The sequence below is a fragment of the Amblyraja radiata genome, chromosome 39 (genome assembly GCF_010909765.2).
Source record: "Amblyraja radiata isolate CabotCenter1 chromosome 39, sAmbRad1.1.pri, whole genome shotgun sequence".
Lineage (NCBI taxonomy): Eukaryota > Metazoa > Chordata > Chondrichthyes > Rajiformes > Rajidae > Amblyraja > Amblyraja radiata.
The window spans coordinates 1,822,652-1,837,555 of NC_045994.1; the positions used below are offsets into that span (position 1 = coordinate 1,822,652).

Here is a 14,904-nt window from a genome sequence, read left to right on the forward strand (position 1 = left end):
ACACTGGAAGTTGGAGGAACAGCACCTCATATTCCGCTTGGGGAGCCTGCATCCGGCGGGCATGAACATTGAATTCTCCCAATTTTGTTAGCCCTTGCTGTCTCCTCCCCTTCGTTTGCCCTCGAGCCGTCTCCTCCCATCCCCCAGCCCTCGGGCTCCTCCTCCTCCTTTTTCCTTCCTTCTCCCCGCCACCCCCTATCAGTCTGAAGAAGGGTTTCGGCCCGAAACGTTACCTATTTCCTTCGCTCCATAGATGCTGCTGCACCCGCTGAGTTTCTCCAGCATTTTTGTCTACCTTCGATTTTCCAGCATCTGCAGTTCCTTCTTGAACACTGCAGGAGTAGGCCATTCGGCCCTTCGAGCGAGCACCGCCATCAATATGATCATGGCTGGTCGTCCAAATCAGTACTCCGTTCCTGCTTTTTCCCCATATCCCTTTATTCTATTAGCCCTAAGACCTAAATCTAACTCTCTCTTGAAAACATCCAGTGAATTGGCCTCCACTGCCTTCTGTGGCAGAGAATTCCACAGATTCACAACTCTCTGGCTGAAAAGGTTTTTCCTCACCTCAGTCCTAAATGGTTTAACCCTTATTCTTATACTGTGACCCCTGATTCTGGACCCGCCCCCCCAACATCGGGAAAATGTTTCTTGCATCTAGTAGGTATGTTGCAAAGCCTACCTGAAGCGTCTTTGAAAATCTGCCGCTACGGGTGTGCGCGATTTTGGCGCCGTTTAGAGGGGGCGGGTTTAAAACGCGATTTTCTCTAGGCTGTTCAAATCGAAGATGTTCAGCCTAGTTAATTATTAACGAAAAATCGCTGGAAGACCCCGTCGCAAAAGCTATTATTAGGTTTAAAGGCCTTGAATAATAGTTATAGTAGTTTAAAAATCAATCTCTAAACCCGCGACCGTCAGCAACCGCAGGGTCTCATAAAGCAGACAACTGAAGGAAGGTTGTATATTTTTACATTAAAAAGGGCTTCTAAAGATCCCGTTATACAAAGTTTACTATTGCGAGTAGCTCATTTTGGCCCCATTATATCGCGCAGTATTTTTCTGGGCATTTGGGGCACAAATCTACCGCAATGTGAACGTTCTAAACCAGCGCGTTCCACAGGGACCCACTGGAAAGCTGATTTAAATGGGCATTTATTTACAGCAATTGAACACTGAATTCCTTCCATTTGGCCTATAAATTAATGTAAATGAGATTTAAAAATCATGTTTTATTGTGAATTATTTGTGAATATTATTTGGACATTTAGGCTATTTAAAAATGTTAATCATTTATTAAGAAATGGATAGATGTTTAGATCTAGTAATTGAAGTCTGAAATTAGCTACAATTAGGTAACTAACTAATTATATGCTTTAATTTCAGGTCATCCAAGTAAGATTATTTTATATTTGTTTCAGAATGCTTCAATCTATGATAACTGAAAATTTCATTCAGTTCTCTTAATTTTTAAGAAAGTTATGGGCTTTTGACTGTTCACGATCACAACTTTTTTGTTATGTCCATAGAAAATCAATAGGGAACAAGATGCTCATTTCCGAGTATGAAAATTGCCATAACTTTTTAAATACTTGAGATATGAAAGTGAATTAGGTGTCAAATTAAACTTATTTTTATGCTTTATCTGATGGGATAAATTACAGACTTGATTTTTAAAATCTCAAAATTTTGTAACATTGCTACATCTAGCCTGTCCAATCCCTTAAGAATTGTATGTTTCTATAAGATCCCCTCATCCTAAATTCCAGTGAATAAATGACATAGCAGGATCTTCGCAGGATTGGTCTCAAGGTAACAAAGACCTGAATGAAAGTGAGAAGGAGCTGTGCTAGATGGACATGAATGCTGGCAGACTTTGTGCTGGATTAGTTGACGGTCTGAACGATTGAATAAAAAGCTTGGTTGCCTTTGGTGTACAGTTCATTCATAAAGTATTCAGTTCATCACTTTTTCCACATTTTGTTATGCTACAGCCTTATTTTAAAATGGTTTAAATTCATTTTTTTGTCATCAATCTACACACAATACCCCATAATTAAGAAGTGAAAACAGGTGCTTAGAAATGTTTGCAAAGTAATTAAAAAGAAATAACTGAAATATCGCATTTACATAAGTATTCAGGCCCGTTGCTATGACACTCAAAATTGAGCTTAGTTCATCCTGTTTCCATTGATTTTCCTTGAGATGTTTCTACAACTTTATTGGAGCCCAGCAGTGGTAATTTAAATTGATTGGACATGATTTGGAAAGGCACACACCTGTCCATATAAGGTCCCACAGTTGACAGCGCATGTCAGAGCAAAAACCAAGCCATGAAGACGAAGGAATTGTCCGTAGACTTCTGAGACAGGATTGTGTCGAGACACAGATCGGGGAAGGGTATAAAACAATTTCTGCAGCATTGCAGGTCCCGTCATTCTTAAATGGAAGAACTTTGGAACCACCAGGACTCTTCCTAGAGCTGGCCGCCCGGCCAAACTGAGCAATCAGGGGAGAAGGGCCTTGGTCAGGGAGGTGACCAAGAACCGGATGGTCACTCTGACAGAGCTCCAGAGTTCCTCTGTGATGATGGGAGAATCTTCCAGAAGGACAACTATATCTGCAACACTCCACCAATCAGGCTTTTATGGTAGAGTGACCAGACGGAAGCCACTCCTCAGTAAAAGGCACATGACAACCCGCTTGGAGTTTGTCAAAAGACACCTAAACAAAATTGTCTGGTCGGTTTCATCAGAAACTCTTTGGCCTGAATATCAAGCGTCACGTCTGGAGGAAACCAGGCACCGCTCATCACCCGGCCAATACCATATCTACGGTGAAGCATGGTGGTGGCAGCATCATGCTGTGGGGATGTTTTTCAGCGGCAGGAACTGGGAGACTAGTCAGGATCGAGGGAAAGATGAACAGAGCAAAGTATAGAGAGATCCTTGATGAAAACCTGCTCCAGAGCATTCAGGACCTCAGAATGGGAAATTCACCTTCCAACAGGACAACAACCCTAAGCACACAGCCAAGACCACCCAAGAGTGGCTTTGTGACAAGTCTGTGAATGTCCTTGAGTGGCCTAGCCAGAGCCTGGACTTGAACCCGATCGAACATCTCTGGAGGGACCTGAAAATAGCTGTGCATCGACGCTCCCCATCCAACCTGACAGAGCTTGAGAGGATCTGCAGAGAAGAATGGGAGAAATTACCCAAATACAGGTGTGTCAAGCTTGTAGCGTCATACCCAAGAAGACTTGTGGCTGTAATCGCTGCCAAAGGTGCCTTAACAAAGTACTGAGTAAAGGGTCTGAATACTTATGTAAATGTGATATTTCAGTTAGTTCTTTTTAATTACTTTGCAAAAATTTCCAAACACCTGTTTATGCTTTTTTATTATGGGGTATTGTGTGTAGATTTGCGGCGGGAGATTGCAACCTTCACGTGGTCCACCCTGTTTTGACGAATGCAATCAACCTGGTGTGCACAATCAAACAAGATCAAATAGAACAAGTTGTCCTACAACTTTAGGCTGTGCACGCCATACGCAAGAAGAGGAAGAGTGTGTAGATTGATGATAAGGAAAAATAATTTAATCAATTTTAGAATAAGGCTGTAACGTAACAAAATGCAGAAAAAGTGAAGGTGTCTAAATACCATATAACCATTTAACCATATAACAATTACAGCACGGAAACAGGCCATCTCGACCCTTGTAGGCCGTGCCGAACACGTATTCTCCCCTAGTCCCATATACCTGCGCTCAGACCATAACCCTCCATTCCTTTCCCGTCCATATAACTATCCAATTTATTTTTAAATTATAAAAACGAACCTGCCTCCACCACCTTCACTGGAAGCTCATTCCACACAGCCACCACTCTCTGAGTAAAGAAGTTCCCCCTCATGTTACCCCTAAACTTCTGTCCCTTAATTCTCAAGTCATGTCCCCTTGTTTGAATCTTCCCTACTCTCAGTGGGAGAAGCTTATCCACGTCAACTCTGTCTATATCTCTCACCATTTTAAAGACCTCTATCAAGTCCCCCCTTAACCTTCTGCGCTCCAAAGAATAAAGCCCTAACTTGTTCAACCTTTCTCTGTAACTTAGTTGCTGAAATCCAGGCAACATTCTAGTAAATACCTTCTGAATACACTGTAAGCCTTTTTATGCCAACTGCAAGGAGGATGGGATTAGGGTTGAGGAAATGAAGTGAGACTAACATTATACCGATAAAACCTCTGTTGCATTTCAGATATGTTTCAGGATGTGGCACTGCTGGTAAGCAATTATTGTTCATCTCTAAAAAAGACACAAAGTACTGGAGCAGCTCAGCGGGTCAGGCAGCATCTCTGGAGAACATGGATAGGTGATGTTTTGGTTCGGGGCTTTTTTTCAGACTGATTGTCTGAAACTGAGGAGGGACAGGACAACGTGTGGCAGGTGATGCGTTCTTTTGAGAGGCAGATGATTGGATCGAGGCCAGAGATGAAAAAACAAGGTGAGAGACAAAATAATTGAAGTGTTGTGAATTGTGAAGCCAGGAGAAGGCCTAGGTGGGGGGGGGGGAGAGAGAAATAGGTGTGAGTCCAGGGAGGCACATGAGGAGGGAACGGGAACCGGTAAGAATAAGGGGGGAGTGGGGGACGAAAGGGGAGTTGTTGGAGGCCATCTGAAGCTGGAGAATTCAATGTTCATACCCAAGCCACTGAGTTACTCTAGCACGCAATGTCTTTTTATAAACCAGCATCTGTGGTTCCTTGTTTCTTCATATTGTTAATCTCTAATTGTCCTCCAATACTGAACCACTATCTTGAACTGTTGGATTAGTTCCAGTGAAGGTGCTCCCAAATTATGGTTGGGTCAGGAGTTCCAGGATTTAAAGCCAATGACAAAGAAGGCATGGCAATATATTTCCAAGTCAGTGTGATCTCCAGCTTGGATGCTGTTGGAGTAGTCCATTTTGTAGATTATTCATTTTGTCAGCGTTGGAGGGTAAGAATGTTTAAGGTGAGGACTTTCCTTCCTAATGGTGTCAATGTTTCTTATAGATGTGGGAGCTGCTGTTGTTCAGGCAAGCGGAGAGGATTTCATTATCCTCCAGATGTTTCTTATAGATGGTGGAAAGGCCTTGGGGCATGTTGAGATGTGTCACTAGCTTCAGGATATCTAGTCCCCCATCTTCTCTTGAACCAACAGTGTGTGTCATAGAAACATAGAAAATAGGTACAGGAGTAGGCCATTCGGCCCTTCAATATGATCATGGCTGATCATCCAACTTAGTATCCTGTATCTGCCTTCTTTCCATACCCCCTGACCCCTTTAGCCACAAGGGCCACATCTAACTCCCTCTTAAATATAGCCAATGAACTGGCCTCAACCACCCTCTGTGGCAGAGAATTCCAGAGATTCACCACTCTCTGTGTGAAAAATGTTTTTCTCATCTCGGTCCTAAAAGATTTCCCCCTTATCCTTAAACTGTGACCCCTTGTTCTGGACTTCCCCAACATCGGGAACAATCCTTCTGCATCTAGCCTGTCCAACCCCTTAAGAATTTTGTAAGTTTCTATAAGATCCCCCCTCAGTCTTCTAAATTCTAGCGAGTACAAGCCGAGTCTATCCAGTCTTTCTTCATATGAAAGTCCTGACATCCCAGGAATCAGTCTGGTGAACCTTCTCTGTACTCCCTCTGGCTGGTCTGGTTGAATTTCCAGTCAATGAAGATCCTCAGAGTGTTACTTGTCATCATCAGCCCTTGTTCTAATATGTCGTGGGTATTGATGCATGTAAGCTGAAGAGTTGCAAATATAATTGAATTTTGGATAAAAAGCAGTGAACATCTCAACTTCTAACCCAATGATGAAAGGAAGGTCATTGATGAAGCAGCTGAGATGGTGTGCACCGACATTGAGCGTGCAATGAGAAGCACAATGACCAACATGAAATGAAGGGTTGGACTGAAAGGGAGATTTGGAGTTTAAAATTCCATAAAATGATAATTGGTTTCATGGACCTAGATAGTGTCAATAAGAGAAAGTAAAGGAGAGGGGTAAGATGTAATTAGTGAGAGCCCAGGATCTCTCCCATCATTGCACAATCTGTACCTATTTACCCTTGGACCCAACATCTGATTTGTGTGCCCCACAGTTTCAGAAACATCACCTGGGACCATATATGCATGGTGGTACGGACTGAAGCCGGTACAGTACGTTAGTGAGAAGGGCCTGTTCCACTCAGGCGACTTTTTAGGCGAGTGCAGGAGACTTTGCGCTCGCCACATGATTGCCACATGGTCACCACATGTTCGCTGGCGGTCTCTGGTGAGTCTCCTTCATGGTCGCGAGGAGTTCCTGCATTCTGAGAACTAGTCACGACCTCAGTATGGTTGCCGCAAATTTTTCAACATGGAGAAAATCGATAATCCTGTGGTCGTAGGTGCAGTTGTAGTGGTGTCGCCATGTAGTTATGTGTAGTCGACGTAGTCGTAGGTAATTTTAGTTAATCGCCTTTGCTGACCGGACATTTTCATTGGCTCATTGGGGAAAAAAAATGTAAGCACGAGTTTTCAGAGCCAAGGATAACCGACCGGTAATGTTAAATGCCCGCCGAACTTCACAGCTGTTTATCTCTGGCTTATTAAAAGTTGTCTGGCTTCTTAAAAATGTCTACACTCCTTCTTTCCCCCCCCTTCTCCCCTCCCCCCTCTTTTAAAGGATTCACCGTCTTAACCTTCCTGTTCATGTATCTGTATCTGTGTGTCTATCACCTTGGCTTTGCACCGTGTGAATTTCAGACAGCGCTTGCCCGCTTGCCCTGGCCCCCGCCATTGCGATGTGTGTGTGTGTGTGTGTGTGCGTGTTCCACTCTGACAGTTCCCGGTTTTTCAGGCGAGTGCCACGAACTTGACAGTCGCCGGCAGTCTGCTGAAAAATCGCTTAAGTGGGACAGGCCCTTTAGGGTGTTCATTGTAGAAACACTGAGGTAAACTTGATATCTCTCGGGCATGGGGTACCCTACAATGAGTATGATGCACCGTTATAGTTTTACGACAATAAAACCTCAAAGATCAATAAAAACAAATAAAGAAGAGCACATTGATGGAACCCCCTTTGAGAAATGGGTTCAGCAATAAAAAGGAAAAGGTTAAGATGGGGGTATGTGGATTTGTACCTGCTGTATTCTGAGCAATTGATGAAGAAATCCACGAGACAGGCATACAGGTAGGTTTCTGCAAAGGAAAAATGGATGTTCAAACAAGTATACAAATTCGACAGCCTTCAAGCAACATCACGCTGGAGACCCAAGAGCCAATTGTTCTGATTGCATCAACATGATCTCCACATCCATACAGATGATTTAAACTGGCAAAGGCATAATTCATCCTGAGACGGTGAAAATTCACTCAGAGGAGATTATAATTTCCAGTCACACGCACGACAATGAGTCAAATCTACCATATTTGATTTGCAATAGAGGAAATTTAAATAGCTGCTTCAAGTTTTATTTTGTATTAATAGAATAAAATTATAAAAAAAACTTAAAAATGCTGGAAACCCATCAGGTCAGGAAGCATTTGTGCAAAGAGAAACAGTTTTGCTTTCAGTTGATGATGAAGACCTTTCATCAGAACTGGAAAAGTGGGAGCTCTTCAGCGCGTCGTCCACAGAGCGCAGAAGATTATTGGGACACCGCTACCAGTCTTGGAGGGCATCTACTATACACAGTGGCTCAGGAAGGCCGTCAGCATCCACAAAGGCTCCTCACACCCTTGTAATGTACTGTTCGAACTCCTACCTTCCGGCAGATGTTACAAGACCTTCTACGCCCGCACCTCCAGACTCAGGAACAGCTTCATCCCCAGAGCTATAGCTGCTCTGAACTGGCCCTGCTGAGTGCCCCCCACCCCCATGAAATGTCTCCCTCGGATGGTCACGTCTCACATCAACCCGGCACAGACACATTTGCACTTTAGACTGTTTTTACTGTTTCTGTTCTTTTTATAAATCATGTTTCTCGGGGTATCTAAATCTAAATTTTATTAGTTGTTTAAGTTACGACATCGGATGGAAGCTGCATACCAAATCTCGTTGCACATATGTGCAATGACAATAAAAGATATTATTAAAACAAGTGAATTTTCCAGTTCAGATGAAGAGTCTTGACCTGAAACCTTTTGTTGTTAATCCTGTTTCTATTACCACACATGCTGCCTGACCTTCAAACTTTATCCAGCATTTTCTGGTTGTATTTCCAGTTTCTGGTGTCTGCAGGTTTTCTTCCTGACTTTCAAGCCTTAGAACTTGAAAGGAAACAAAACAAACGACAAAAAGCACAAGAAATAAATCAGGCAGCATCTGTGGAAAGAGAAACTGAGTTCATATTTCCTCCAGGAATCCTTCCACAGATCCTTTTAGTGGGTTCACATTCCAGTCGGGTGACTCAGCAAACAAAGCTTCTGTGCTACTTATAAGATAGCAGATGTTCAGACCTACCAGTAAGGTTAAAAAGAGTGTTAAGGATGTAAAACCGTTCTATGTCATCTCTTTGGATAAACTTGTTGGAGTATTGCTCAAGAATCTCTGACCTGAGGGAATAAACATCAAGAGGTTGATCTGTGAAAGGTCAAGTCATCGAGTCATAGATTCATACAGTTATACAGCATAGACACAAGCTTTTTAGTCTAACGTCCATGTTAACCAAGGTGTCTTCCTGATTAAGTGTAATTTGCCTGCATTTCGCCTATATCCCTTTAAGTCTTCCTAACCATGTATCTACTTATCCAAATGTCCCTTACACGCTGTAATCGCTTCCGTATTTACCACTTCCTCTGGCAGATTGTTCCGTATAGCTACCATCCCAAAAAACTTTCCCCTCAGATCTTCTTTCCCTCTCTAACCTTAAACCTAAGACCTCAACTTTTAGACTCCCCTACCCTAGGAAAACATAGAAACACAGAAAGTAGGTGCAGGAGGAGGCCATTCGGCCCGTCAAGCCAGCACCGTCATTCATTGTGATCATGGCTGATCGTCCCAAATCAATAACCCGTGCCTGCCTTCTCCCCATACCCCTTGATTCCACTAGCCCCTAGAGCTAAAAAACCGTAACAATCTATTTTATCTTTGTTTCTCATGATTTTATTCATATCTATAAGGTCACCCCTCAGCTTCCTTTGCTCCAGAAAAAACGGTCCCAGTCTATCCAGTCTCTCCGTGTATTTCATGCTCTCCTGCCCTGGCAACATCCTTGTGGCTCTTTCCTGCAACCTCTCAAACTTAATCACATCTTTCCTATAGTAAGGCGACCAGAACTGTGGTCTCAACAAATTCTTGTACACCTCTTGTACCCAATGACCCATCCAATGAATACAATCATGCCATAGGCTTACTTTATCACCTTGTGGCACCTGCTTCACCACTTTCGGGGAAGGACATTAGTTCTCCCTGCTCTACAACACACCCACGACACTGAGAATTACTGTGTATATATTTCCTTTGGGTAACTTCCCAAAATGCATCATTTTGTACTTTTCTGAGTTAAATTCCACCTGTCATTCCTTTTCCCACTTTCCATGTTGATCTTTCAGCCTTAACTCAACCTTCTTCACTGTCTACGAAGGGTGGCACGCTGGTGCAGCGGCAGAGTTACTGCTTTACAGCGCTAGAGATCCGGGTTTGATCCTGATTACTGGCGTTGTCTGTACTGAGTTTGTACGTTCTCCCCATGACCTGTGTGGGTTTTCTCCGGGAGCTCCGGTTTCCTCCCACACGCCAAAGACGGGTTTGTAGGCTAATTGACTTGATAACATTGTAAATTGTCCGTAGTGTGTGTGGGATGGTGTTAGTGTGAGGGGATCGCAGGTCAGCATGGACACAGGGAGCTGAAGGATTTATTTCCATGCTGTATCTCTAAACTAAACTAAACTAAACTAATTTTGATGTCACCTGCAAACCTACTGAACAACATTGGACCTTGCACCGATAACAGCAACACATCACTAGTCATGGACTTCCAGTCTGAAGAACCTCCACTACCATTCTCTGAACACTTTCCACTGACCCAGTTTTTTTTCCAATTGGTTAGAATTCCTGGATCCCATGTGATCTAAGCTTCCAGAGCAGCCTACCATGCAGGATCATGTCAAAGGTCTTACTAAAGTCTAGATAGATAACATCTACTATCCTGCCCTCATCAATCCTCTTAGTCACTCTTCAAAGCATTCATTCATTCGTGAGACACAAGTTATGTTGACTATCCCTAATCAGTTCTTACCTTTCCAAATGCAGATAGATCCTGTCTCTCAGAATCCCATCCAGTATCTCTAACTGTTTCTTAAATGTTGGGATAGTCCCAGCCTCAACTACCTCCTCAGGTCATCCGCCACCCTTTGTGTGAAAAAGTTACTCAGATTCCTAATAAATCTTTTCCCATTCTCCTTATTTACTTATGAAATTTTGAGAAAACTTGGAACACCACAAAAACGTAACAAATGATGCCGCAATCATATCATCAGCAGTATAACAGTCGCAGTCAATGCTGGGGAAGTTAAAATTACTACTTCAACAACAACCCTATTATTCTTACAGCTATCTGCAATCTCTCAACAAATTTCCAATTGCCGCTGACTATTGAGGGATCTTCAGTATACTGTTTGATCCTCAGGAATATCCTCGCTAAGTACTACCATGATGCTCTCCGTGAACAAGTACATAGCTCCCCCATCTCTCCTAACTCTACCTCTATCATGCATGTAGCATCTTTGCTCTGGAACATCGAGCCATGGGTCTTGGCCCTCCCTCAACAATGTTTCTGTAATAGTTATAGCATCCCAGTTCCTTATGCCTATCCAAGGCCTTCGATACGGTCAGCAGAGAAGGCTTGTCGAAGATAATGTAGAGGTTTGGCTGTCCCAGCAGGTTCATCACGATTGTCCGGCAGTTCCACAATGGCATGATGGTGAAAGTATTGGATGATGGAGGTGAGTCGGAAGCTTTCCTAGTGACAAATGGCGTGAAGCAAGGCTGTGTTCTTGCCCCTACACTCTGTAGCATGGGCTTCTCCGCCATGCTGACTGATGCTTTCTGTGACTGTCGGGATGGTAATACACGTCATGTACAGGACTGACGGTGGGTGATTCAACTTCAGGTGCCTACAGGCTGTTACAAAGGTGAAGGAGACTGTCATTAGAGACTTCTTATTCGCTGATGATTGCCCCCTCGATGCCAGCACAGAACAGAAGATGCCTCTCTCGGGCCTGCGACAACTTCGGTCTCACCATCAGCACCAAAAAGACTGAAGTTATGTAGCAGCCTGTGCCGGGAAAGCCCTACCAAGAGCCACACATCACAGTAAAGGGGCAGAAGCTACTGGCAGTCTACAATTTCACCTATCTCGGCAGCACACTCGCACGAGCAGTAATCATCGATGCTTCGACAGACTTTGTGAAAATGTTTGGGAAAGGAGAGGACTCAGCGTTGCCACCAAGATGAAGGTCTACTGTGCAGTAGTTCTCACTACCCTCCTCTATGCCTGTGAGACCTGGACTGTCTACAGCAGACTCGCCAAGCAGCTCAACCACTTTCACTTCAGCTGTCTCCGCAGACTCCTCCACATTAGGTGGCAGGACACAGAAGTTCTGTAACGGGCCGGCATCCCCAGAGTCTACACCCTCCTTCAGAAAGCACAAGCTGGATGGGCTGGCCATGTCATCCGAATGCCAGACCGTCGGCTGCCAAAACAGCTGTTGTACGGAGAACTGTGTCAGGGCAAGCGCTCAGTTGGGGGGGCAGAAGAAACGCCTCAATGTTTCCCTCAAAGACTTTAACATCAATCTCAATACGTGGGAGTCGCTTGCCCTGGACCGCCCAACTGGGCGAAGCAAGATCCGCACAGGAGCGCGTGCAGCTGAGAAGAAGCGCACCGCTGAAGCTCAGAGGAAACGCCGCGCGCAAGGCTCGAGCCACTTCAACTTCTACTGCAGCGCCCACCCAACTGTGTCCCATATGCGGGTGAGCCTTCTGGGCCCGGATCGGTCTCACCAGTCACCTCAGGACCCACAAACAACAACACTGAAGTCATGGTCTTCTTCAACTATGAAGGATGAACAACAACACAGCATCCCAGTTCCTTATGCCTATCCATGCTCTGAGCACATCTGTCTTGTGTATCAGCCTTCTTGCATTAAAATAAATGCAGTTAGTCTATCAGACGTTCCTTGTGCCCTGTCCTGCTCTTCCAGCCTACTGGATTTTCTTGGTTTAACTGCCTCCATGTTCCCATCTGCCACACTACTAATATAGGTCCCACCCACACGCTGGACATGGCTTCAAAGGAGAGTCAAATTTGCAATCTCAACCACAGTGAAACTTTACAGTGAAATGTTACAGGCATCGGAGGGAAGGTTGGGCTTGATTAGAATTAGTGAAGGTTTCCGAAGGAACTGTCAAAGGGATTTTGAAAGTGGAGGATAAAATATCACAAATTGAAGAGCTTAGGTATAAAATCCATCAAACAGTGTGATTGAAGATTCAATCCTCATCGCGGTGAAGATACCATGAGAGGCAGTTGAGTAATGGAGGGGCATGTAGCTGGAGATGTTTAAAGAGTTGGCGCAAGTTGGGTTGACTCTGTAAACAATGGTAATATTGTACAAAAGGAGGTCAAAGGGGACAATGGAGGATAAGGATGATGATAACACATGTGCTGGAGTTCCTGGGAACTAGCAGTTTAATCAAAGGGAGACTGAGGTGGTCGATAAAGAAAATATTGGAGAAATTAATTCTTCAGTTTGTTGAGGACATGTATAATTGGTTACCACAGCAATGAAAAGGAGATAGATGTCAGGGTTTGACAGGCTGATCAGAATGGGCTTGTCATTCTCACAAAGTGAGCTGATAAAGTTCAGCAACGGGGCAGGAACGGGGTACTGATTGTGGATGATCACGAATGGCCTACTCCTGCACCTATTGTCTATTCTCTAAAACAATATCAATTAAAAAAAGTCACATGAGACTTGCTGGAGTAACTCAGCGGGTCAGACAGCATCTCTGGAGAGAAGGAATGGGTGACGTTTCGGGATGAGACCCTTCTTCAGACTCAGACTTCTTTGGGTCTTCAGTCTCAACCTGAAACGTCACCCATTCCTTCTCTCTGGAGATGCTGCCTGTCCTGCTGTGTTACTCCAGCATTTTGTGTCTATCTTCAGTTTAAACCAGCATCTCCAGTTACCCCCTTCACATGTGACAGGGTCATTTATAATCCAAGGATGGTGATGGAAATTTGAAGGTGGCTTCATCAGCTTACATGTTGATAGGTAATTCTTCCTTTCAACAGCACCCATTGGCGGGGGTCTCTAACATCGTAAAAACATGCCAAGGCAGGAAAGTTATCAAATCAAAATCTGTCAGTCAACCACTTATGAAGATATGAGGGAAAGAAACATGTGCTTGTGGAGAATTTTGTCAGCATGCTGATGAGAAACTTAAGCTTGCCAAGATTAAATGTTTTGAACATGCTTGGGGGTGGGATGGGGAAGGGGCAAATCTATTGCTAATGGAATGGGTACTGTATGTGGAACAAGGCTGGAGAGGACAGGAATTGATCAAAGACCATGGATAGGTGTTGCTGCATGCTCACTTACATCCTGAAACGAAAAGAATTTGGCTGTTGGAAGGGACAGCATCCAGATTATAGAGATCCAAATGGAATGGAGGGAGAGCAGGCCAGAGGTAAGTGGCAGATTAATTGTAAGCTGGAGAGGAGACAGAAGCATGAGTGGAGCAGGGAGTTGATGGTATCACAATTTTGAAAATAGAGAGGGACAGCTGTTGATGTGAACACCAGACTGGGGGAGCTTTCCTCTTCCATCAGCTGTATGTGCTTCAGGAACAGGGTCGCAAATCATTATGATGATCGTTTTATTTAAATAGATTCTTAACCCAATCCCTCGATGTCCAGGGAACAAAGAAGTATTGCAACGACTTGAGACAAACACTGATGATGGTTACACTGGAACCTGGCCACACTTATCGGAGTTTCGTGGAACGTTGGGGGTGAGGAGGATTGCAATTTAACTCTTTTAGATTTCTTGGAAAATTATATCCGTCTGATTTTAGATTGTGATTAAATGCATTTTGCACATTTCCTTTGAAGTGGATTTCTCAGCATTCTGGAATGTAGCAACTGGTGAGATGCTCCATATCACCCAGTTGTTTATTCCATCAGTCATTGCATTTCAACAATAGCTGCCCTCCTGTCAGCAAGGGCTTGGGACAAGAGTAAGCAGTTATAAATATACAAGTGTTATTTTCACTGCGTAGGACACAAGCTCACAGAGAATAAACTCATCCCTACATTCTAGATCCTGTGAATACTTCCACATGCCAAATAAATGGCAGTTCCAACTTTACTCAAAGGTTCTGGTTCATTGTATTTTGCAATTTCTTCATTGATTCAATTATTCAATTATACTTTATTACCTCATGTACAGTGAAATGCTTTGTTTTGCATACAAGCCGGTAACATTTCTCACTTGACTAATGTTGTTGTATAAAGTAGCATCTACCAATACGGAGCTTATAAAACCAGTGTCAAAATGATGAACTGTACTCGCACTTCACTTCAGTGAAAGAATTTGAACCCTCCCCACAGATCGCTAGTTAAAGCTACTTGGAAAGGATTGTTCTTTGGGCTACACTGTTTGCCTGGGTTGTGATTGTAACTAGCTCTACGAAGCACTTGCCTTAAACGGGTCTGATCCTTACAAATGCAAATCAATGAGTGATCACATCACTGAGACCGCAAACCAGGGACCAGAGCAAGACACATTATTGTGATTTTCATGTAAGACCAACCAGCAGGAAAACTCTGGAATAAGAGATCCAAAAGTCTTTTGACTCTTTTCTGACTTC

The 14,904-nt window shown here is 43.7% G+C and overlaps 1 protein-coding gene across 2 annotated transcripts in view; it reads right to left on the minus strand.

Annotated features, from left to right (window-relative positions):
* LOC116967273 (cytosolic purine 5'-nucleotidase-like) overlaps window positions 1–14,904 on the minus strand; it is a 188,029-nt gene that overhangs the window by 53,375 nt on the left and 119,750 nt on the right. For both annotated transcript variants that reach the window (XM_033013760.1, XM_033013759.1), the window contains exons 5-6: window positions 8,491–8,582; window positions 7,169–7,226 (exon numbers count right to left, since the gene is read on the minus strand). In XM_033013760.1, the coding sequence (XP_032869651.1) occupies window positions 7,169–7,226; window positions 8,491–8,582 (150 nt within the window). The remainder of the gene's footprint in view (window positions 1–7,168; window positions 7,227–8,490; window positions 8,583–14,904) is intronic.